Source organism: Wyeomyia smithii, chromosome 2 (assembly GCF_029784165.1).
Source record: "Wyeomyia smithii strain HCP4-BCI-WySm-NY-G18 chromosome 2, ASM2978416v1, whole genome shotgun sequence".
NCBI classification, from domain to species: domain Eukaryota; kingdom Metazoa; phylum Arthropoda; class Insecta; order Diptera; family Culicidae; genus Wyeomyia; species Wyeomyia smithii.
The window spans coordinates 85,328,905-85,354,291 of record NC_073695.1 but is presented as its reverse complement, the minus strand read 5'-3'; the positions used below and the strand labels follow the sequence as shown (position 1 = coordinate 85,354,291).

Here is a 25,387-nt window from a genome sequence, read left to right as displayed (position 1 = left end):
CTTCAGTGTTTCGCAATACGTGCTGAATAAAATTATTTCGCGTTAGCCCGTGCATTTAGCATATTGGAAAAGTGGTATTGAGAAAAAGAAGTTTCCAATTCCATTACAACAGTGACTTGATGGAAGACGACGGCAATGAAAAGAGGTACAAGCTGTTTTTAGCTATGCAACTAAAAACGATTTCTTCTGAGTTATGACAATTTCAACCTCGAATGATCAATTGAAGTGAGCAGATCATCCACAGAAAATTAACCCCTTACTGAAAGCAGCATTGCTCAAGGCTATTATCCCTCTAATTGACAAAACCAACAACCTTTCGGGTGCGAACATTCAGAAAAAGTTGCAATTTCAGTGTCTACATAAAATTAACTTTTGTGTAAAATTTATTTTTAATAACCTTGCATTTATTAATTATTTGATGATTTTTTAACATTAAAAAGATTGAAAAACAGCACCAGTGTTTGTTATATGGATTGATGAAAAAAATATGGCCATACTCAGAAAAAAAATTGGTGGGACTGATATGCGATTATTTTCAAGATGGGACAATTTGACCAGACATTTTTTTCTGACCTTTTTAAATAAAACATACTTTTTTGTTTCATTGATCGATAGTAGAGCAAGAAATTGATAGAATCTGATAGTTAACTCAAAAACGATGAAAATCCATATGGGACTGGTATGCGATTATAGGCAGTTCAGGGGTTATCAACTAGAGGTGTGGCTGCAGAGTTTCCACAGAAAGTTGATGAGCGCATGTTGGATACACTTCTACAAAAAGCTTAACGGAATCAGGAACCGAAACGTGTCTGACCCTGTCATGTGTAACGATAGGGAGGGGGTTGGAAATAGCATTTTAGTGTGCTGTTGACCGGTGAGGAGGACAGAGGCGTCGAAAGAAGCAGGATTGATATTGAGAATGATGCACAAGTTGTGGATCCACCAACCTTGCACGTGATGAAGACAGCAGTAAAAAGCTGAAAAACTGCAAGGCAGCTGGGAAGGACGCAATTCCCTCCGAGCTTTTCAAAGTCGGGAACGAATAGCTATATCGTACCATTCATTAGATCATACTGGAAGTGTGGGCTGATGAAGAATTGCCCTCGGACTGGTTGGAGAGTCTCATATGCCCAATCTACAAAAAAGGGCACCGCCTGTACTGTAGTAAATATCGGGGCATGGCTCTTCCTTGTACAAAATTTTCTCCAGCATCCTGTTTGACTGAAGCCGTTGCAGGAAACCTCTATTGGCGAATACCAATGTGGTTTTCGAGGGCGATGCTCCGCCACGGACCAAATATTTACCTTGCGACAAATCCTCGATAAAGTTCGAGATTTCAACTTGTAGACCCAGCATCTCTCTATAGACTTTATGGCAGCGTACGACTCAGTTAAAAGCAATGAGCCTCATTATTGACTGATTATTGGTGGTTAAAATGCGCCACAGACTTTCGATTGGCAACAACATTTACTACCATCACCCGCCACGGTATGACCTGGAACGACTCAAATTCCCCGCCATTACTGATTACGTGCAAAGCCTTGAGGCAGCACTGCCGGTAGAGAGTGAACTTATCTCTAGAGGAGCCTCTCTAGAGGACTGCTGGTGTAATGTGAAAGCAGCAATTAACAGCGCAGCGGAAGGAGCCATAAGGTTCGTCGAGAGGAATCGACGTAACGGCTAGTTCGACGAGGAGTGTCAGACGATTCTAGACGAGAAGAATGCAGCACGGGCATTGATGCTGCAGCAAGGGACCCGTCAGAAAGTGATGCGATATAAACTGAAGCGAAGACAGCAGGACCATTTGTTCCGGGACAAAAAGCGCCGCCTGGAAGAGATAGAGTGTGAGGAAATGGAGCAGCTGTATCGTTCGCAAGAAACACGTAAGTTCTACAAGAAACTGCACGCATCCCGCACCGGCTTTGTGCCATGATTCGAAGTGTGTCGGAATAAGGATGGAGGAATCTTGACGGATGAACGTGAGGTGATCGACAAGTGGAAGCAGCACTACAATGAACACCTGAATGGCGCAGAGGCAGAGGACCAAGACGGCAGGAGGAACGACTTCGTCAGCACAGAGGATGAGGGAGACATTCCGACCCCTACGATAGGTGAAGTTAAGGATGCCATCAAGCAGCTCAAAAACAATAAATCAGCTGGAAAATATGGCATCGCAGCGGAGCTTATCAAACTGAGCTCGGATAGGTTGGCTTCCTGTCTGCATCAGCTGATATTCAGCATCTGGGATACAGAACAGCTAACGGGGGAGTGGAAGGAGGGAGTAATATGTCCAATATACAAGAAAGGTGACAAGTTGGAATGTGAGAACTATCCAGCGATCACGATTCTCAACGCAGCCTACAAAGTGCTCTCCAAGATCGTCTTCTGCTGTCTCTCGCCGCTAGCAGGGAGGTTTGTTGGACGTTATCAAGCCGGTTTTGTGGGTGGGCGATTGACAACGGACTAAATCTTCACGCTGCGGCAGATCCTCCAAAAGTGTCGCAAATTCCAAGTCCCCACGCACCACCTTTTCATCGATTTCAAGGTCGCCTACGATACTATCGACCGTGTAGAGCTATGGAAAATCATGGACGAAAATGGTTTCCCTGCAAAACTAACAAGACTGATCAAGGCCACGATGGATGGTGTACAGTGCTGTGTGAAGATTTCGGGTGCGTTATCAAGCCCGTTTGAAACACGCAAGGGACTTCGACAAGGCGACGGTCTTTCCTGCCTCCTGTTCAACATTGCGCTTGAAGGTGTGATGAAACGTGCGGCCTTCAACATGCGGGGCACGATCTTCAATAAATCCAGCCAGTTCATCTGCTTCGCTGACGACGTGGACCTTGTCGAAAGGATGTCCCAAGCGGTTGCTGAACAGTCACCAAACTGAAACGTGAAGCAGAAAAGGTTGGATTGAAAGTGAATACGTCAAAGACTAAGTATCTGCTAGCAGGAGCAACAGAGCGCGATAGGGCTCGCATAGGCAGTAACGTAATAATTGACGGAGACGAGTTCGAGGTGGTTGACGAATTTTTATTCCTCGGATCTTTGGTAACGTCAGACAATAACTGCGGTAGAGAAATCCGCAGACGTATTGTAGCTGGAAGTCGTGCCTACTGCGGACTCCACAAGACGTTGAGGTCTGGTAAACTTCACCCTCGTACCAAGTGCACCATGTACAAGACGCTTGTAAGACCAGTAGTCCTCTGCGGGCACGAGACATGGACAATGCTTGAGGAGGACTTGCAAGCACTGGCCGTTTTCGAATGACGTGTGCTTAAGACTATTTTCGGCGGAGTATGTGAGGATGGCGTATGGAGGCGAAGGATGAACCACGAGCTGGCGCAACTCTACGGCGAACCCAGTATCCAGAAAATCGCGAAAACTGGAAGGATACAATGGGCGGGATATGTTGTAAGAATGCCGGACAACAATCTCGCAAAAATGGTGTTCGTCTTGAATCCGGCCGGTACAAGACGTAGAGGTGCACAACGAGGTAGGTGGTTAGACCAAGTGGAGTAAGATCTTGGAAGTGTGGGATTCTCAGGAAACTAGAGACAAGCTGCTATGGACTAAGGACGCTGGCGTAACATTGTGACGCAGGTGAAATCCTGAGGGATGTTTCACCAGGAAAGTAAGTAAGTATAACTAAACGCATACTAGCATCTCGTAGTGATTTTATTCCTGGCACCACTGTCCATAAACCAAAATCATCTGATCTCCCGAACAACCTTGCCGAAGACCGCAACTTTTTAAGCGATTGAATTTACGGAATAAAGTAACTAGAGAATACTGACAATTTCATTCACACTAGCACCACGTTGTGGTAGAAGTTATTAACCAACCAAAAGGCCTTGACCTTCTGAACAACTTTCTTGAAGACCTTTCCAAGCGGTTTAGTCTCCAAAATAAATCATGTTCAAAATGCTCAAAACTATATGCACACTAGCGCCAATTAAAAACCTCCTGAACAACTTTCCTGACGACTGCAACTCTCTAAGAGCTGGGATTCCTTTAATGAATTGAGTTCAAAATACTTGAAACTACATGCACTCTTAGGTGTCTCAACATTATCAGGTTTCGAAGGCCATTCGAAACAAGTCAACATATGATCAATCAATGATAAGTTTTACTAATATGAGAGGAAAACCTATCCGTACACGGAAAAGTTTAAGATATAATAAATTATTGTGTTCGTAAGAAAAACTTTTTTCCTTAAGAGTGCCCACTTTGGTATGTTACGGAAGTTTTGGGCAACTTAATTGTATATCTAAAACCCTATTTTGAGAATATCGGTCATCTAGTTTTTTGTGAAATCACTTTTTGTTTTTAGAAAAAATTTATTTCAGTGTAAGATCTCAAATTCAATTTCGTCAATATTTTTCTATAAAAGCTCAGATACTTTCTGAGAGTTTTGTTTTCTCTATCTCACAGTCATTTTTCTCTATCTCTAGAAAAATTCACAGTTGCTTAGGGTAGTAAGGCCTACACATTCACAACGTTACATTGAGTTTTGAGAGGGCGCTGCCTACTTCTGGTTGCAAAAGAAGGACTTGGACGATGTTCGAAACAGACCGTTGAATCTATTCACTGAGATTTTGCTAAAAGATGGATGAATCAATAAGTTCCTGAAATGCATGAAAGATATCAGCAAAATATTCTCAATGCAGCGGTAGCGTATAATAGCAGCCACATACGAAACCACAATAAAAAAAAATTTACATGTATCATGAACATTTTTCCTATCGATAAGAGTCATATTGTACACACTAGTATACGTTAATCCCCCCCCCCCTTCCTCTCTCTCTATCTGTCACACACACAAATTCAAACATACATTGTTTATATCTTTACCATACCCTATGTTACAATGTAAAATGATGGAAAAAAAAAAAACCCAAACTCATTTTATTCAAGTTTTCCCCGATAGAATATTTTAAAACCGCTTTCATTTGAAAGCTAAGACCCTAAACTAACTTTTGGTGAAGAAAAATACGAGGTGCATTTAAGTTGCATAATATGCCGATTCTGACACGGCGTGCGTCGATGAAACTTACATAGATACGCTTAAATGAAAAGTCCTACCCCATTTGCCATTTCCCGAATATAACGCCGTTCGATTATTATTTATTCTATTTGGTGGCACTCGGTCTGGCTGATCAGCAGTTCTGAGCTTATGAAGACATCGAAAAACGGTTTGATTTGTACATAGCCTCAAAAGACGAGACTTTTATCGTAACGGTATTCGAGCTCTGCCAAAAAGATAGGACAATACTTTGAATGATTTCTAGGTAATTATTTTGTCAACACATTTTGCATTTTATTAGGAAATCGGCGAGAATTTAGTTGCGTTCTAAATTATGAAGGCAACAAAGTTAAGACAATTTAAGGGTAAACGGTTAAGGGAAGCTAACGGTTGAGGGAATTTTTAAAGGCACAAGACTCGAAAAGGTAATGCATCACCTGCAAAAACATAGCCTCTGGTTTGCATTACCCCAGCAACGTATTTCCACAGGTGACGCTTTTCTTTTTTTCAATGTTGTACCCATTAAAAAAAAGAAAAGCCATTCTGGCTCTTATACCGTTTCATCTTAATCTAACAGCGGTTTACAGAAAATTAATAAAGTTAAAAACGAAACTAAAAAGGAGTATGAAGATACGCACATAAAGCAACATTTGAAAAATACAAAATCGATTTTTGAAATAAAGTAATCAAATTAAACGTACTTTTTAATTATGCGTATCTTTATGTATCTATTTGTACCGCAAAATTTTTCATTACGGTTCCTTATCAGTAAAGTAAAAAAAAAAACTTTCACGTTATTCACAATTTCTACATATTTGACAGTTTGATATTTCTGACATATGTATTTGTCTCATGCATGGCGATATTTTCATATAATTTTCCTAAGAAATCACGCCGCCATCATATTATAAAATTTTGTTTCGAAAAATAATGTAATAACACAAAAACACTTCAGTGTAGTGTAACATGTTTCAACTCAATCGCAGACCGTGGAATGAAAAATATTTTCCCATCATTCATCATGAAACTGCTCAACACTGGTTCAAGTCGGATAACACATCTGGCCAGTAACAGCAGTAAGTTCATGTGATACGATACAGCTGAATTACTGGAAAAGCCTTTCATTTCAAACCTCGTCCACAGTAGCAGACATGACAGGAAGCAGAAAGACACACGAGATTACAGCGTGCGCTGCGATCCGTACTAAATATCGACACACAAAGCCAAACAGGGACTTACTGTCGAGCGGAATCATGTAATACGGATGCCCGGCACAGCTTGAAACAATAGAACGCGGCGATAAGGGCCACATAAAGATACCAGCAGCTTCAGATAGTTGGCGACGAAGACAAGTATGTCATCCGATAAGTTTTATCTCCTGGGGTGCGACCGTGAAAGGCATATAAATGTTTTGAAATAATGATAGTTTTCTTTTTGGGTTATTAGATGGGTTATTTCACTGTTATTATGATTTTTTCCCCTATAAAATTCGTCGAAAAAAGTTTTTAGTTTAGTAATACTTTTCTAAGTGTAATTGAAATCAGTTCTTTTGAAATCCTTCTGAAGTTTCAGTTTTGAGATTGGCCAATATTCACAATATCGACGAAATCACTATTGTAATGATAATTCCTCTCAGTAACTTTCCACGGTTAACAATAAGCGATCACAAAGATACCGTAGCAGAAACGCAAAGGCTTCATTGAAAAGTTATATTATTACAGTAAAATTTTTCGTCCATTTTCGCACCTGTCAGTGTGAATGTATATGCGGGAAAACATCCGGATCAAACTAAAATACCTGCCTGGCTGTTTGGTGATGGGAAAAGTTATTTCCGTGGAAGGGTAAATCTCACAAGACCTTCTCGACACCACCACCAACCCAAGCTAGTTTTTGGGAAAAGGTGGTGTGAAAAAAGGATTTGTGTTCACTGAAACCTCATTGTTTTTACACCTCTACCACTTTCCTCTCACACACACGCATACATAATTTTCACACTTTGGTCCAGCTTAATGCGACCTCCGGAGAGAAAATTTACTCTAACCCATCTAGTCACGGTGAAACGCATTTATATGCGGTATTTCGAACCGGCAAACAGCTTCCGCACCTGTCTGGTTGAAACCGGTTCCACCTTATAGGGCTGCAATATCAGGAGCAACTCAGCTGCTGTGTATTGTGTGTTTATGGCTTTCTCGTCTCGATTTCATACAACCAGACAGCAGGTACAAGTTCATCTTCTTGGCATCCTGCCTCCAGGTGAAACTGGGAATTCAACAACACGCTGCGTTGCTGTGAAGCTATCAAATTTAATTCCAGCATAATTCCCTCTTTACCACTTTCTGCGGGTGCAAAAGTTACTACACCTTGCTGTGAAATGCATCAGTTTTGATTGGTTTCCAGGAGGAAAACTGTAATAGTTCAAATTTTGAATTTATAGTTTAATTTTGCACGTGACTGTCATTCAGTTATGGGGGAGTTTTGACTGTAGGTCGAGAGTAATTGCACATTTCACGGTCGCGAGTATCTGCACTAGTTACAAACTTTTGCACATAACCTTTTTGGTTTGTTATGGGAACTACTTTATACAAGCCATAATTGTTCTATGACCTCGTGTAATAGGTTCGAGCAGTTTTTGGATTGCAGATAGTTTGATAAATTTCAGTTTTTGGCAGAAAAAGCTATTTTTTTAAAAATCCCTTCTTAAAGTAGTTTTCTTTCACATAATCACACCTCCCTGAATGGTCACGGTCGCTATGTAGAGTAATAATCTACCTAACACAATTCCCTTCATTTTGTTCAAAAATAGTACAATGTTGTTTAAATTTTCGTTAAAATTGTTTTCACTTTCATGGCTAGCAATGCTCAAAATTTTATAGTTTGTCTTTCTACTCGATGGACTAAATAACTCAAGACGTTTCCTAGGAATTAAACTTTAATTATGGTCACATGAGTGCAGTATATTCGTTTCTGCTTCACAAGGCAGAAATTGCAATCGAACAAGAGAGCTCGGATTCAAAACGACCGAGAGGTAATCAATATGCATTGCAAGTCCGTTCTATTCCAGAGCTCAAACTCTGACGCCAAAAGCTGGCATAGAGCATTTTTTCCAACTCCCTCGATTGATGGAAAACTATCACTCACGTACACAGAATCTTGCAGGGCACAGAGAGACGGTGATTAATTAGTTTCAAGCAACGCCCAGCTATTTTCCTACATGCTTTCCCTTCTTCATTTCCTGTAGACACACCGTTCGTCTCAATGCATGCTTTTCATTGATTGGCAGACGGCGTAAAACTTTATCCATCATTGGTGGCTGCAGCTGCTAGCAGGGAGCGGGATTGATTCCGTGCTCGTACAAAATGGGTTCTAACCTTAGAGCGAAACTTTAATTAATGACTCTTGAAACCCAGGGAAGAATGTAGCACCGCTCTAAGGACGAAGCAAGTAACTGTCAAAAGTTAGCGCCATGAAATACTTTATTATGCTCCCATTGATCAATCACTTTCACACTTCATGGGTTTTAACTTGTTCTCTCATTACCACCTCCTGCCAGTACGATACCCAAACAAGGTGCTCGAGGGGCCAATGAGGTCGAAAGCTACTCCAGCACATCTGGGTTCGGGTGACATATCAAGCCTATTGCAGCTGATTAAATCGGTCGACAGCTTTAGAATACCAATCTACCAGCCATCAAAATTTCTGCTGCAAATGGGGAGGACCTCTGCTTCTGCATGTGAATAAACCACTCACGTGTGTTTTTGATGTGCCACTGTTGGAAATCAATTTGGTCCATTTGGCCATCAATCAAAATTGCAATCAAACGTTTTATCAATACCGTGCAGCATGTGTTTGGAAGGAAATTGGAATTTCAAAATTGATCGTGATAAAAGCGTCGATTGTGCGATAGCCGGCTAGGTGTCACACTAGGGTTGTGTCTGTCCGGTGATTATTGGATAAAATACCGTAATTCAATTGTACGATCCAGCGTAACTCATAAGCGTTGTTCAAAGGTTTTTTCATAAATCGCAGGTGATAATTTTGTTTAAAATATTTTTTTAAATTAAGTTTTGAGCTAAAGGTCAAATGATTTGACTTACAGCTGACAATTAAGAACTTAGAATTTTTTCACCTGCTGTCAAAAAAAAGTAAATGATTTCTTCTGAAAAACTGATTTCTTCTGAGTACATTCGTTTCTTTAAGGTTCGTGGCCGGCTTTCAGATGAAACTTTTTCGTGATGCCGGAGCCTCCACGTCGACTTTTTGAATGCATCAAATGATTCTGCCCGCATTTTCAAGAAACTCAAAATCCTGAAGAAATCTTCGATTAGAGACACTGATACAAATTCGTTGGGTTGCGCATTATTAGTACGAATGGGGTCCAATGGTTGTTCAGGAAAGTTTGTGTGTTTTGGCGTAATATGCTTATGCTTTATATGCTCTTCGCTTCTTTTGGCACTTTATCCCAACTCTTTTCAACGTTTCGTAGATGTACAGATTAGTACACTTGAACTTGTACAGCAGCATTTCTTTTACTCATTTAATTCTCGTTGTTGAGGTCGCGAAAAACAGAACGAAGGACTTCGTTTTGTCTATTGTTTTGGCCGACACTACTTTTTGCGAATTATTGTTTAGGTTTGCAGGATATTATTCACAGTCAAAACCAAAAGAAATCGAATTATTTTAATTGCGTCATCTTTAAGTACAACTTCTTGAGAACATTTTCACAAATTATCATAAAGATCTGAGCAATAGGGTAAGTTAGAGCGATTTGAAGCGCGCCTCGTCACGGCCGCATGAGCTAAGCTTGAAACTGTATACGCGTTTATTTCGGAATGGTGTTTCTCAAAAATGACTTTCAAATTCTCCGGTCGTTTAACGATCGTTTTTTGATACACGAAGTTTATTTTCCGAAAAAAATTATTATTGCAATTTTTAGCGCTCAGAATATTATTTGTCTATTTATTTAATTATACTGACTTTAACTTTTAGTCATTCGTCACTTAGCGCTCAGCTTCCCTCAAAACATTTTTGTTCGGGAAAAACGTTCCCATTTGCACTTAAAACCAAATATTTATGAAAATGGTCGTTCAGATACCCGGCACACTTTTAAACCAATGAAATAGAATGAGTTTTTTTGATTTTAGTTGATCTGTTATGGTCTTAATCTTAACACCGCAAACCTCTGCAAAAAAACACCGTTCCGGGAAAACGGCCATTACTCCACAAGTAATTGGTATTTCTGTTGAACAAACGGGATTTTTTATTGTTGATTAATAAAACATTCAAAAACTTACTATTTTTATGCAATAAAAAATTCTATACGCTTAAAAAAAAATCTAAACTTTATTCTTTTTTCTCGAGCTAAAAGGTATATAACCCTTTGAGGGCGGCGTGAGAGAGCTTACACATACAGGGTGTCATCGTGAATGTGATACACACATTCGAGTGCCACTTTTTGCATCGGTGGGCCTACCCTGTTAGTCAGCTGTGTTTGTTTTGATAGCGACACATCTTTTAAGTACACTTGTAAGTGATAAAGGCAGTGTTTCTCTTTTCAAGTAGAGAGCAAATAAAGATTTTGTATTTTGCTAGAGTAAGCGACATATATCTAATGCGCTCAAAACAAAATACTTATAAAAAAGATCGATCAGATATCCAGCCTGCTTCTAAACTAGTTAATGGAATAATATGTGTTTTCCTTTTTCAGTTGATCTTGAATATGCACTTTACTTCGTTTACTCATTTTTCAGTTTTGGTTATTTATGAATCTTCATTTTATTGGTTTATCACATTGTAAAAATCAATTAATTTAAAACCGTTTACTAACAGGCAAACTGCCATGTTTTTCCTGATTTAAGAACTTGAATAACGAGGTTTGCTATGATTTCAAATTTGTAAACAATGTGTCTCATCACGTGTGCCGTCATTTCATTCTTGAAGATGGTGTGTTTAATTGGATTGTATTTAAAACAAACTAGTATTGCTGGAAAACGGTATTGGTTATCACAGCAATTCTCAAGCAATTCGCGAATGGCTTACGCGATGAGATTTACTAGCTACTAAGGGAGCATGCATAAATGACGTAGCTTTTTTAAGTTTTTTTACCCCCCTTCCCCCTCTCCCACCGTAGCATTTCGTCACAAAGTCAGACCCCCCCTATAGATAATTACGTAGCTTTAGAACAAACTCCAGACCCCCTCCCCGCCGTTTCCAATGACTTTTTTTGCAAATTTTTTTACCAAAAACATGCATTGTATCATAAATGAATAAGACAAGACAAAGAATTAAAAATGACCGTAAACAGACAAAGCAGTGATAAAAAGGAACAATTAGAATAAATCCATTTTTTTAAAATTTTATTTTGCTACGTAACTTGGCTTGACCCCCTCCCCTCCCCCTCGTCAAATTTCGTCACAAAACTGCTAGCCATTGCATGTTAGAGTTCCGGCTCGGGAGAAGACTGTTACTATCAGTAGGATCATAGCACTAAACCTCACAATTGTTCTGTACACTAAACAGTTGGCTGCGAAGCCTGTGTCAAATAAACAGAACAGAAAAGCCACCTCCGCTCTAATCCTGTGTAAGAAGAAGAAGAAGAACATAGGCGAACGAATGTTATGATAGGCTTACTTGCTTTATAATGTGCTATGATATGAGCAAATTAAGATATTCGGTTATGATAAAATATTTTGGATGCGTTCGATGATTTCTTTGTACATGTGGTCTTGAATGTAAATATGCAAAATTATGAAATGAAATCTGAAATCAGCATTTTTTCACGTTATTAACAATGCCACAAGTTGGTTTCAACCTCGAATGATGGGCAAAAGTGTATATTCAACAAAAAACAATTTGAATTTTAATACGAAAAGTGTAGCCAAAGCTCTCCTATAACCTTTCGTGAAAATTATTCTAGAACGGGATTTTTTGCGTCACATTATTAACGGATGCTCCTTTAAGGAACATCTCTTCGATTACACAAACGCCTGCTGGGAAACCATTAAGATAGCAGCAATTGATGTAAAAGCGCTTTCGTGCGTAGACAAATTCCAAAATTTTGCAATTTTGAAAATGCTGTATCTCTGGAACGCTACATGTTGTTTTTTGCTGATTAATGATTCCTATGTAAAATTGTTTGCTAAACACATTGGCGTGGTCAAAATCAAAATCGAAGGGAGGGTATTTCGAGGAAATTGCAAATCAGGTTTTGAATCGAAAAAAATGCAATGTTGGCAACACTGCAGACAAAAATTAAAATTGCCACGTAGTTCGATTTTACATCTAAAACCCTTCAAAATGATCTGTCAATATCACCTGTAGCTCTTCAGGGTCCCGAGATATCCACAAATTAAAAAAGGTGTTTTGCTAAATTTGCAAAAAGTGGAGGCGTCCCATTGGCCGAGGGGTCCACCAATCGGTACAACACTTTGTACTCATAAGTTCCGGCCCAATATACATCGACTCACAAAGTTTGGCCAAAATCGGAGATGGTCGATGCATTTCCTCGGACACTTGACATGGAATGACCCATATTAACTGAATTGGTTAACTTGTTTTGTATTTATTCTCTACGAATACGCTGTATGTAAAAATTGTTTTTTTCTCAAAAATAAATTTATCTATTGAAAAAAGAGAGACGGTAATGAAAAATCTTAACAATATCGCACGGTAGCCTGGAGGGCTAATAGCGGTCTCAATCAACTAGATTAGTTCAGAGAATTCGTTATCAATATTGTTTTTGGCACATTTTGCATGTTGAAGGATAAGTACAACGGTACACCGTGCCCCAGTGCTGAGTCGAGAAAATTTCCAGCTCGAAAAGATCCTCGTCCTGATCGGGAATCGATCCCGACATCACGACCTTGTGTGGGAGAGCTAGCCGACCGACATCGCTAACCACAGGACCGTCCCCGTGGTTGAAAAATCTCACTAAACCTTTTTATGGGAGGAAGGGGGGTTGATAATTTCGAAAAAGTCCTTACGTAATTTGTGGATGACAAAATTCATTAATTTTTTTTGTCATCCAGATATTTTTTTCATTTCAAAACAGGGTGACTTATTAAGTTTTTTAGAAATTTTGAATGGTACCTATTCATAAAAACATCCGGTTTATTTTGAAAATTGAACAAAACAACAGGCTTCCTTTTTGGATGTAGTTGTTCTTAGAAAATCCAACCACTTTGCATTCGAAATCTTTAGGAATCTCACGCATACAAAACGGGTAATACAGTGCTTTTTCGATTTTATCACGGTCAAAAAAAACTTATCGTGAATTTGGCGAAACCGTGAATTTAGCGAAATGATAAAAATTGATTTTTTTGTGTTGGATTCAATTGAAATGTATGGTATTTTGAGTAAAATGATGCACTTGTATAGTTGAGTGGAATATAAGTTCAACATACAAATGAATGAACAAGAAAATGTTAGTTTTTGATATTTTTCTCCATTGAATTTTCACGGCCATTTTACATGAAATATCAATATTATTTGTACAGCTCATTCTTCAGCATAGCTAGCAGAGTCTAATGCTTGTTCATGTGAAATTGTAGAACCGCTAGGTTTAATATTTTTTAAAACCACGCTCTATGAGAACCGAACTGTAGGTATTTTTAAGTTGTTAACAGATCTTCTTTCTCAACTGCTCGAATAATACGTAATTTTTGCTTCAAAGTCAATGGAATACGTATTTCACGGTTCATTTTTCTCAAATTTATGACACAAACTATTTGTAACAGATATGACACTTGGTTGCCTCAGAAAATTGATCAAAAAAAAAAATTGAGTTTATAAAACTATACACATGCAAGAACACAAAGCACAAATGAAAATGATGTTTCGAATACATTTTCTGCAACTGGAAGTACATTATTCTTGATTTGAAATTTTTTTTAAAAAGCGTGATAAAGGTGCTTATTACGGGAGTCACTTCACGGTGAAATATATTTCACTCTCACGCTCACTTCACTTTTTTAGACCTATTCCCGATTCCACCTCAAGTGAGGTGACAAAAATCACCTCCGTGGAGTGAGATTGACAGTGAAGTGAAATTGAGAATAGGACAAGTGAAATGAGATTGTTTCCCAGCTTGAAAATCTCTAAGTCCCAGAAAGTCTTTTTTCCGTTTTTTTAGATACCACCAGATCTTGACGTGTTCTGCATTTCGAAGACGTTCGGCATCAAAAAAAAAAAAAATGTTTTTTTCGGTATCGAAAATTTCCTGAACTAGTTTGCTTTTTTTCATCCGGCAAAAAAATTAAAATTTGACCGCTTTCAGGCACGGATCAAATTCTGTTTCGTTTTGTTACTGAAGAATAAATCAAATATTTACCATTAGATCACAAATCAATCAACTTTAAGATTTATGGCATCTTCGTGGAATCATTTCACCGTTCAAAATGGTCGTGAAATAATTCCACGCAAAACGTCGCTTTTTCCGTTCTCACTTCACTGATATGACACTCATAATAACCCAGATGTCACTTTGCGACGTTTTTCTCACTTACGTGAGTCCCGCAATAGGATTTTGTTCACTTCACTCTGATTTCACCGTGAAGTGACTCCCGTAATAAGCACCAAAAACGAAAAAAAAAAAACCGTGAGAAAATCGAGCGTGAATTTGGCGAGTAGTGATAAAAACGACTGTTGATAAAAGCGAAAAGGCACTGTGGTACAAAATTATAGTCTACAACTTTGCTGACGTTCTACCGATTAAACCAAACGTTATAACCAAACCAAATGCTTTATTTTTTTCTTTTTTCTATAAAATTTTAAATTTTTTATTTATCCTTTCTCCATGATCGAATAGCCATCAATGTTGAGCTAATCATTTTTAGTTTTTAGAAAAACAAATTTAATTTCCAGGATTCTTTCAGTAAGACAAAGCTATCCAGCTCTTCACGAGCGGTAATGGCGGATGGAATTGACATTTAATGTAGATTGTCAAACTACAGTTCAGTGGATATATCCATTGAACTTGAACTAGTTGGATGGATTTGACATATAATAATACTAGCTCAATGGCAAAATCCATTGAGCTAGTAGTATGACTACCTCCATTATATGTCAAATGTCAAATCCATCCGCCATTACTGCTCGTGGAAAGCTGGATTATCTACAACTTTACACTAATCAAACAAACCTTTTTAGACTCTGAAAATATTTAGAATCATCAATACTTTTTCTGCATAGCACTTTCACATAGAACCCTATGCAAAGTTCCAACCAAATTAAAAATGGTCGATTGAAATGGTTACCAGTTTTTTGTGGTCGGCTCGATTCGTGCATCAAAGTTTTAAACGGAATTGTCGTGAATATCTGAGATGGAAATATCAGGGTAGTTGTTATCTTATAAGCTACATTTTATGCCAGTTCTTCAATTATGAAGCAGCGCATAGCGTTGATGTGATTGCGAATGATTACAATGTCTTCAAATGATAACCTTACGAAAGAAAACCACCTCTGGTAAAACCATCAAATTTAAGGTTTGAAAGCATTGTTGAAACTCTATTATGCAGCAATTCAGTGCAACCAGAAAAAAACCGAAGAAGCTCTTAAAAATAGAAAATCCTTTCCTATCTGTATTTTAGTCTCCATCAGTGGTCATACGGTCTGTTATTTCCCAAGCTACGCTATATCAATCAGACTCACCTTCCATTGGTAGGCAGTGGGAACCCGTCCAGCGTCCAAGAGATTTGTGGCGTCGGATTACCTTGGGCGGAACATTTGAGTGACACGGCCGGCCCCGGTTGCAGTGTTTGTTCGATGAAGCTGTACACCAGTGATGGAGGCGCGTCTGCAGTCCATGGGTGGAAGGCGAGAGAAAGAGAGAGAGAGAAAAAAAAGTACGGAAAACGGAACGAGATGAGAAAATGAACCTAAATGGCTACGGTCGGATAAACAAACCGCAAAAAGTATATAGGGGAAAGCAACGGAAAAAGTAGACAAAAATTGGCAAAGAGTTTTGCCTTTTTTCTGCACGTCTGTGACTAGAGAATTAGAGGGGCGGAACGGGGTGCGATTTACGAGAGCCGGCTGATAATTAATTTGCGGTTGAGTAATTTCCTCCAGAGCAGCATTTTCCGCAATCCTGGAAAGGTTCCAGCATTTCTAGCAGGAGAAAAACACCTCGGGGTTGATAATTAGAGGGACTGTTAATTTTTTTTTTTTTTTGGGTAGCCCCGTAGCAAATCGGGTTAATTTGTTATTTTATTTTTAGGATTTGTCAAACTTTTCTGTTTGCTAATGGATAATCAGGTTTAATAATAAGCAGATTGTGGCACCCTACTGGCTTCTTTCATTATCATTTTGACCGAAAAATTAACACCCCTAAAATATGCAGGAGCGAAAATTAGGGCTTGGAATAGAATCTCGGTGGAGAAAATGCCCAAATGCACATAAACACATTATCTCAGACCTGCTGTCAGTTTGGTGGCTTAGTGAATCTGGAAAAAATAATATAATTTTATGGCATCATAAAGATGAGACGTTTTCGTTTATTTTTATTCTAATCGGAAATGAACAGAAAAATGTTGGTGATTGAATTTTGGAAAGTTTTTTTCCGCTAGCCACTCACAGGGTGAGTATTGAGCACACTGATAATTGCGACTACGACGGAAGCGCTTCAGGGATTTGAATTATGCAGTACGTTCTGCTGATATAATTTTTGCTGGTGTGCGGTTAGTTCAGGTGCGCTGTGCGCTATTGGAAGAGATAGAGATCTTAATTGAGTGTGTATAGTAGGTTTGCTGGTTTGGCTGATTTCCAATAGCCGAAATAGTCTTTACGTGGGTGCAGATTTCACTGGGAATTGGACTGATTAAATTGCTATGGTAAGTCTTTGGCGATACTCACCACCCAGTTGTAATTCGGCAGACGCCTGAAAGGAATCTCCTTCTTGACGTCGCACCACGCATTGATACATGCCCTTGTCCTCTCGGGTCACACCGGTCACTTGGAGTGTGTCGCCAACTCGGCCGGAACTGGGTAATTGGCGCCCGTCTTTGAACCAGGTGATATGTTGTGGCCCCGCAGTCATACCATTTGTCGTTACTAGACACCGGAGCTCGGCTGTCCCTCCCATGTGAACACTTAGTACGTTTGGAGATATCTCAACATGAATAGGCGTGGAAACAGTTAACCGTAGATCGGCACTCGCTTCCCCGCCGGCATTGGAGGCGGAACATTTGTACACGCCGCCGTCCTCGCTCGTTACTGCCTCGATGGCGAGCACCGGACCGAGCAGTCGTATCCGCGGCCCGGACGAAACGGGAATCGGTTCCGGTCCATTGTGGGTGTACCATCTGGAATAAAGTGGAATGAAAATATTTGAAAGAAAAATCAATTCCATTTCACGACTTGATGGGTGAAGCTTTCCCGGTGAGTGACAGAGGGAAGCCCGATTTCCTTTGCGCTATGCTTGAAGTACAGGAAACAAGCCGAAATCAATTTCCGCTGTTCGCTAGGCGGAGGTCGAATGCGAACAAATGAAATGCAGTATGAAACGAAACTAAAATGGTCGGTCGAGATAAATATTTGCTGGTATATTAAATGAGTATGCAATCGTCGGTCAGTTCAAACATGGTTTTACAGTAGCAACGAAAAAAAAGAGGATAGATAGTATTATTTACCTGAGTTTTTAAAAGCTTTTCGTTATGTCAATTGCACTGTGTTGCAGCTGTTATCGTAAGGCAGACCAATCTATTTTTCTATCGTCTATTGACTGTTTAAAACTCAGTGTCATAAAAAAGTTAAAGTTGCTTATGTTGCTTGGCTAACTGAGTAACGTTTTATAAAACAAAAATATTACACTCGAGCCTCACCGTGGTGGTATTTTTCAAAATATTATGTATATTATATTTCAAAAAAGAAATCTTACAAGTTTATCCAAATGTGTAGGTAATAAAATTTGTCGGAAATGTTGCGAAGAATCTGTTTTAAACATAAAATATGTCCAATTTCATACAGTTTGAGGAATATATATAAAATAGAAAGCAATGTTTAAAATTTTTGAAATTGTCGGTCGGTCGGTTACTTGCGACGCAAAGAAGACAGAATAAATCAGAACATAATTTTGAGAAAATCAATAATATATTTAGGGACGTTGTGATATCATTAAGTATCGATACTGGTATCAAGAGCGAGCGCTGATACTTCGATAGAATCGTGAAAAAGTATCAATACTGCAAGATATGGCTGTTCGATAGCAGGCTCATTTAAAGTAAAACGCATATTTCTGTTTTTGCATATTTATTGCTCGCGATAGAAATAATAGGGCTGTTTATTTTAATTAAAGCTTTCTTTTTCACTTATTGAACTGATTTTTTTATTTTTCCTATGACGATTTGAAATTTTGGTGCTCATTATTAATTTGACAGCGATATTATTCTTCGAAAACTTTTTTTTTATAAATGGTTAGTAATCTTGTCTTGGTTTTGCCTTAGTCCTTAAACTGGAATAATATGACGGATTATAGCTTTTTAACCGTTTCTGTGAATTTTGGTGCTCCTTACCAGCACGGATGTGTGTTAAAAGGCCACAGAGCAAATGCTCGCCGCGTTCGTCGCTTCTAGGTTTGCTCACTGGAAAACCTTATTTAAACTTCTGAAGACTTCCCGCACCTTCGAGCTGGCTAAGGACACCGAAATTCACAGGAATTGGTAAAGAGTCTTGACAAGATATATGGAAGTGACAGATACAATAGCCACAGACAAGTAACTAGACCACCAGTGTAATATTTTAAATGCCGCTAACTGTTAATAAATTTTCAACTGCCTCTCCTGAAGATGTCACTGATCAGTGACGAAACGTCGGATAGTATAAAAAAGTCGTTCTGATTCTTTTAAACTGCTCAGCAAAAAATACACCCAACGCACTTCAACTACTTTACTATGAAAAATATTTAAAAGAATGATCTCATAAACAGAGTAATTTGTTCTCTATCCATCGAGATGACTGAAATCCGATCAGTTGTAATAAATTTATAAGCATTTGAAATCTTGCATTCTTCCGTTTCAATTCATCCTCGATTTTTCGGCGTGCCACCCTACTGAAGTAGGACGTAATTCTACGTTAAAATACATTTCTACAGGCAGCGGAAACGTACGATTGCACGAGGGATAAAGTGAGTTTTTTTGCCATGTTTTTATCTCACTCAATGAAGCTGTAAGAAGTAAAGAATCCTTTACATTACATATGATAACATTACATGAACATATACTGTTTTGATTCAAACTTCGAACAGTCTCAAACTTCGAACACTCTACAATGAAAGTCGAATTTTTATAGCTAGTGTAACAAAAAGAATGATTATTATATACCATTTCGTTCCTTGGAATGTCACCCATTGTTGTATAGCTCTTTACTGTAGGGCCACTTCCAGGGAATCAGCAGGCGTTGAAAAAAGCGACAGTCAGTATCAAGGCGGTTTGCCTATCTCTATGCAATTAGCATTGAAGTGTTCGGAGTTTGAATCAAAGCCGATTTCTAAATTCTCCCTGCTTTCATGTACAAAACGTGTTTTAATCTATATAAATAGCACTTAATTGAAACAACGATAAAATAACCAACATGCTAAACCTTTGAGATCGATGAGAAAGTTAAGTTTTCGTTGATTTTCTAGTGCAAGAAGTTACGTCATAGCTTAAGTGCTCGAAATTTGATATAGTACGGTATAAAAGTTTTCTCGTACTAAGTGGAGTGGACATCGAACTTTGTTGTTGTTTCGATACTAAGGGCAGTGTGTCAATATTGGCGGGGGATCGCATGTCAAAGATCGGATATCGGACGTAACAGAATCGATTCTGATTTAGTATCGGATGTATTGCAACGTCCCTAATTATATTAATAATTTGTCATAAAATATAATGAAATCATTGGAATGCCAATAAAATAACATGAACAATTTGATAATTTTTTTTTAAAGTCTATTCCAAATCAATCAAAAACACTACATTCGAACAACCTCTTGAAAGTGGACAAATCGAGTGATTTATCTCAAACTGGCCACAGTGGTAGTAATATAGAATCGGAAAAATATTACATCCTATATGAAAGAATTACACTTGACAAAATAATACGTTAATTAGCATACCACTGCGCTGGTGGAAATTTCTTCGAAACTATCTAATAATAGGTTGGATTTTGACCGTATTTTTGCTTTTCGTAATGAAGAGTTACAGTACAGCGATGGTAATTACGGAGCTGGTATTTGTTGCGTCGCTTTATCGACAATGGTGCGAGCTGCGAAAGCGGGTAATTTATCTCAGTCACTGCTGTTGTTGGTAAATGAAAATTGAACACGATATTTTTCTTTATTGTTGAAGCGGCTAGCGAGCATTTGTTTCCAATTTTTGGATTTTTCGCAGCATTATAGCTCGACAGTATTACAAGAGCAATCCGTAAAAGCTTGCTTTTTTTTCTAACTTTGGTTAATTGTTTTCCTAGCAAAAGTGTATGTCATTACGACCTGTCATGGTTGTTTTGAGGAAACAAGACTTGGAATTTTCATCTGTCTTAACCCTCTAGTACCCATGTTCATTTTCAGACGGACTTCGGTAAAATCAATATGAATCATTATGAACATTTTTCGAGTATTTGTTGAAGCTTTTTAGAAGTCTGACTGAAGCCCGCCTAAAGGTGTCTGGGCACTAGAGGGTTAATTCACATAAAATCCTATTTTAGTAGTTAATTTAAATCATTCAAAGTCTTCAAATTCGTAGAATAACAATCACCATTCGATTGAAAAACCTCACAAATATAACATTTGTTCTTTTTACTTCTTCTGGTGGTGAAAGGTTCATTATTACATCCAGTCGTCATACTTTCGCTCGTAAACTTCATAGAAACTATATTTACCTCATGAAGTTTAGAGCCAACGCCACGGAAATTAATGTTTCTGGCTGTTTACACCCAACTGTGACTGCATTTTATCGGCTTTTTATTTCTTGGCGAAAAAAATGTTTGCTGCTAAGTCAGTACTAATGGCTGCGATTATGGTTTGTGGTTCCGCTAGTGGTTACCAAATACTGGCTAAGCTAAATCATACTTTCAAATGAAGAGTTTGCCAAGATGTCCAGCCCTGTCTCGGCTGAAGCAGAAATTTTCTAGAAACAGCCAGGAACTAGAGTAGGATATTGCTCACACGTGCTCGGCTCTGATAACCACAGGGGGTTTATTTGGGTTATCGGATCTTAGGGCCAGAACAGAAGAGAAAGAAAATTAGTACCTATACATGCTTTAATAATTGCTTTTGATATAGAGCATTCCTTTTTTTTGGTGGTGTCATTATTTGATATTATGTAGAAGAAAAAAATTGTACACATAAGTGCATTATACATGAGCAGTCATCAAAGACCGGATTTGTTTTGTTCTTTGCTCACAACGTAACGTCACAAAGAATGCTACAATTCTGGCATGAAATAAAGCAATCAAATTCATTGCTCACACTGGTACACAAAAAAGGAAACAAGTGCAACATAGCTAATTACCGAGGAATTACATCATTTTGTGCTTGTTCCAAAGATTTCGAAATAGTCGTCAGATCAGTGCTGTTTTCATCGTGCAAAAACTATATTTCTAGTGACCAACATGGTTTTTATCCTAAGAGATCCGTCACAGCCAATCTGTCACAGTTCTCTTCATTGTGTTCTCGCTCAATGGACGCGAGAATGCAAGTGGATGCTGTGTACACGGACTTCAAGGCTGCGTTCGATCGTGTTAATCATGACATCCTTCTACGAAAGCTGGATAAACTGGGGCTCTCCGCTATGCTCGTGAAATTGTTTCGTTCGTACCTGACCGGCAGAGTTGTATGTGTCAGTCTTGGGTCGTCACATTCCGAGCCATTTATAACGTCTTCTGAAGTGCCGCAAGGGAGCAACCTGGGTCCACTTTTATTCTCACTGTTTTTAAACGACGTTGCTACAATTTTACCGCGAGGTACACGACTCCTTTTCGCAGACGATGTAAAAATCTTGCGGATTATAGCCTGTCTTGGAGACTGTTTGGAACTACAAAAGTTGCTTGATGCCTTCAGTGATTGGAGCAACCGTAATCTTCTTACCCTGTGTGTAGAAAAATGTCATGTCATTACCTTCAGCAGAGAGCTTCAATCAATTAGCTTTCCATACAGCTTGTCTGGGCAAGCTCTTGAGCGGGTAAGCCAAGTTAAAGATCTTGGCGTAATTTTGGATAGTCAGCTTACATTCCGGGCACACTACGAAGATGTCATTTCAAGAGCCAACAAGCAACTAGGATTTATTGTTAGAATTGACGATGGATTCCGCGATCCACTGTGCATGAAAGCTTTGTACTGCACCCTGGTAAGATCGTTGCTCGAATCAGCGGTTGTTGCCTGGTGTCCGTTCAACAAGGTCTGGATTTATCGCATGGAAGCTGTTCAGAAAAAAATCGTGCGTATGGCACTAAGGCATCTTCCTTGGCATGACGCTACGAGGTTGCCCCCCTATGAGCACCGCTGCATGTTATTGGGGATTGAGACGTTGGAGAGTAGAAGATCTAACGCACAAATTATCTTTGTTGCGAAGGTCCTGAAAAATGAAATCGATTCACCCGCTATTCTCGCAGAATTGAATCTCTACGCTCCAGAAAGGAATCTGCAGAGACGTCAGCTTTTGAACTTGGAGGCAAGGTATAGTCGGTACGGCCAGCATGATGCAATTAGGTTTATGTCTACGAGGTTCAACGAGGTTGCAGAACTGTTCGACTTCAATGAACCCATCAACACTTTTTTACGTCGCCTGCGGATTCGCTAATTATTTATTGTTAATCGTCGCTAGTTGTTAATTTTATTCATTAAGACAAAAATTGTCAGATGGAATTTTTAAATATAACATAACATAACATCTCTAGAACTTACCGATATTCAGGCGATGGACAACCTTGCGCCACACAAAGAAGAACAGCACCTTCGTCCTGCGATACAGATACGTGAGACGTGTGCTCCACTACGCTTGGAGATACGATGCCTCGTTGCTCTGGAAAGAGGTTCAAAACTGCATGAGATGGAAAATCCGGAAATATGACACAAGAAGCAATTTTTTTTTCAAGGGATTTTAAAAGCAAGAAGCAATTGTACAATATTGGCTTGAAGAATGTTTAGGACTGGTAAACAGAGGTGAAGGAATATCACGTATATATCTATATATTTGGAATTGTGTTATAATGTTGAAAGGTTGATGATATCAAAAAGTTAGGTTAATGTTTTTGTTTATTGAAGAACTAGATCCTAATAAGTCATACACACTGTAACTTTTGAAGATGTTTTATTATATTTCTCAATGATTTTAAAACGATTTAATTACATTCATTTTTGAAACATTGTATTAGTACAGATATCGTGGCTGCTTCCTGAAAAATATTAAAGCAGCACCGCTTTTTGGTAAAGTTTGGGCCTCAATTTGGATGCTTAGCTTAGTTCGCGAATTGGTCGCAAAGATTGCACTGCTATACCACGTTTTTTCTCATACTCTAGAGCTTTTCGGTTGTTGATCATAAGGTTATGTGAAACCTTGTAGGAGACACAAAATTTCTATCTCATCTAATTTTAGAGATATACGAATTTTTGTAAAGTTCGGTTAAATTTTTCATTTTTTTGTGATAATCTTATGCATTCAGTAAAATTTAGAATTTAAGTAGGTCTGCCCATTCCTGACGGTAATGAAAGCTTTTTTGGTATTTAAAGAAATTTATGACGCAAAATTTGAAGGGATCGGGTTGTTTAGCTTTTCACAGATTTCTGATTTTTATATGTAAGCTGAAAAAGAGTAATTTTTTTTAGTAAAACGATTTTCCATCAATTTGTAAATGAAGAATAAAATCAATCGCTTGAATGACAGTTGGTACATGGGCGAACTGTCATTGTAGCGATTTCGAGCAGTTTTTATTCGGGATTTGAAAACCAAAGAATAACGATAGAAATATTTTGAAAATCATGTTTTGTTATAAAATGCAGCTCTTTCAGGTGATATAAAAAACTGATATAACTAAACAACCCATTTGTGAATTATTTATCCTAGCTTCTAGCCATTTTTATCGAAATATGATCTTTCATTAAAACTAGGCTTTTTCATTCTCCTCAGTATGTGGAAAGAGCAGAGTGAATATTCACCATTCACTTCTTGCTCAGCATAAGCGCTGCACCAAACTTCTTTGTTCTGTTTTGTGCTGTGTTTCTGCCACTCGTAGAAAAATTAATACACTTGCTGCTCTCAGCACAGTCGAGCCAAACGAGAGAAGTGAATCACTCTAGTTAGAATACATAGAAATACGCTACGGTGCGCACTGTTCGATGGCATTCGAAGTGCAAGCTACTCAGATACACACAATTCGCAGCTTTCTTCAAGCAAGTGCGTCGCTTCGCCCACCAGCGTGAGAGCAGTTGTTTTCGCAGTGAAAAATATTCTCCTACGCACTAGTGATTCTCTGATGAGAAAGGACAAGCCCAATTGAAACTATTTTTGAAGACATTTCATTTTATGAAATTTTGAAAGATGTGTTTTCGTAAAAATACAATTCATGTATATTCATTACATGAAAACAGAGTTAAGTGCTCTAAAACTTTATTGATTTGATATCTAATCTACAGCAAAGTTCTCGATGCAATGAGAGCTTCAATTGAGTTGGAGAGGTTTACAGGTTTTTGTATTTTCATGAACCACCTGAAAGAGTGTAATTTTCTGATCAAAACGAGATTATTTAAAAATATTTATCGTTTTCCTTCGATTTTTAAATGAAGTATCAAAAACTGCTTGCAATGTGTTTGACGACAGTTGGTACATGGGTAAACTGTCATCTAACACATTTCGAGCAGTTTTGCATTTTTCATTTAAAAATCGAAGGAAAACGATAAACTTTTTTGAAAATCACTGAATATTGCCAGCCATGCGTGCAGCATTCAGCATGCATGCCAACATGCAGTGATACTATATACTCGAATTTCATTTCACACATAAAAATATGATATCACTGACTGAATAGAATGAGAAAGCATTTACTTCCAAAGGCTACCGCTTGAGACCTTTCGAAAAAAAGATTAGTCTTTAATTACGTGTTTAGTTACTCTGAAAAGGTAAGTTTACTGATCGAAATTGGATATGATGGCGATCGCAATCTTTATGCTGCCGCACTCTGACAACATACACTTAAAAAGCTGTTTTTACACTTAGAAAATTAGAGGCAGATTTTGATTGTCAGGATCCAGTGCATGCTTGCTTGTGTTGTTGCCAAAATAAGGCAAAGTCACATCGCGGGGAGGAAAGTCGAAGCCTTCAACCGGCAAACGAAACGTTTGCTGCTACCGCATTGCCGCTAAGATGTGTGACCACCCGACAAATGATTCATTGA

General features: G+C 38.5%; 1 protein-coding gene across 12 annotated transcripts in view; it reads right to left on the bottom strand.

Annotated features, from left to right (window-relative positions):
* The window catches only part of LOC129725442 (cell adhesion molecule Dscam2), a 300,301-nt gene that overhangs the window by 42,803 nt on the left and 232,111 nt on the right, over window positions 1-25,387 (bottom strand). For all 12 annotated transcript variants that reach the window (XR_008728088.1, XM_055681298.1, XM_055681304.1 and 9 more), the window contains exons 5-7: window positions 22,902-23,019; window positions 16,877-17,325; window positions 15,674-15,818 (exon numbers count right to left, since the gene is read on the bottom strand). Coding sequence is in view for 11 of the 12 variants with exons in the window: in XM_055681298.1 (XP_055537273.1) it covers window positions 15,674-15,818; window positions 16,877-17,325; window positions 22,902-23,019 (712 nt within the window). In the remaining variant the exon portion in view is untranslated. The remainder of the gene's footprint in view (window positions 1-15,673; window positions 15,819-16,876; window positions 17,326-22,901; window positions 23,020-25,387) is intronic.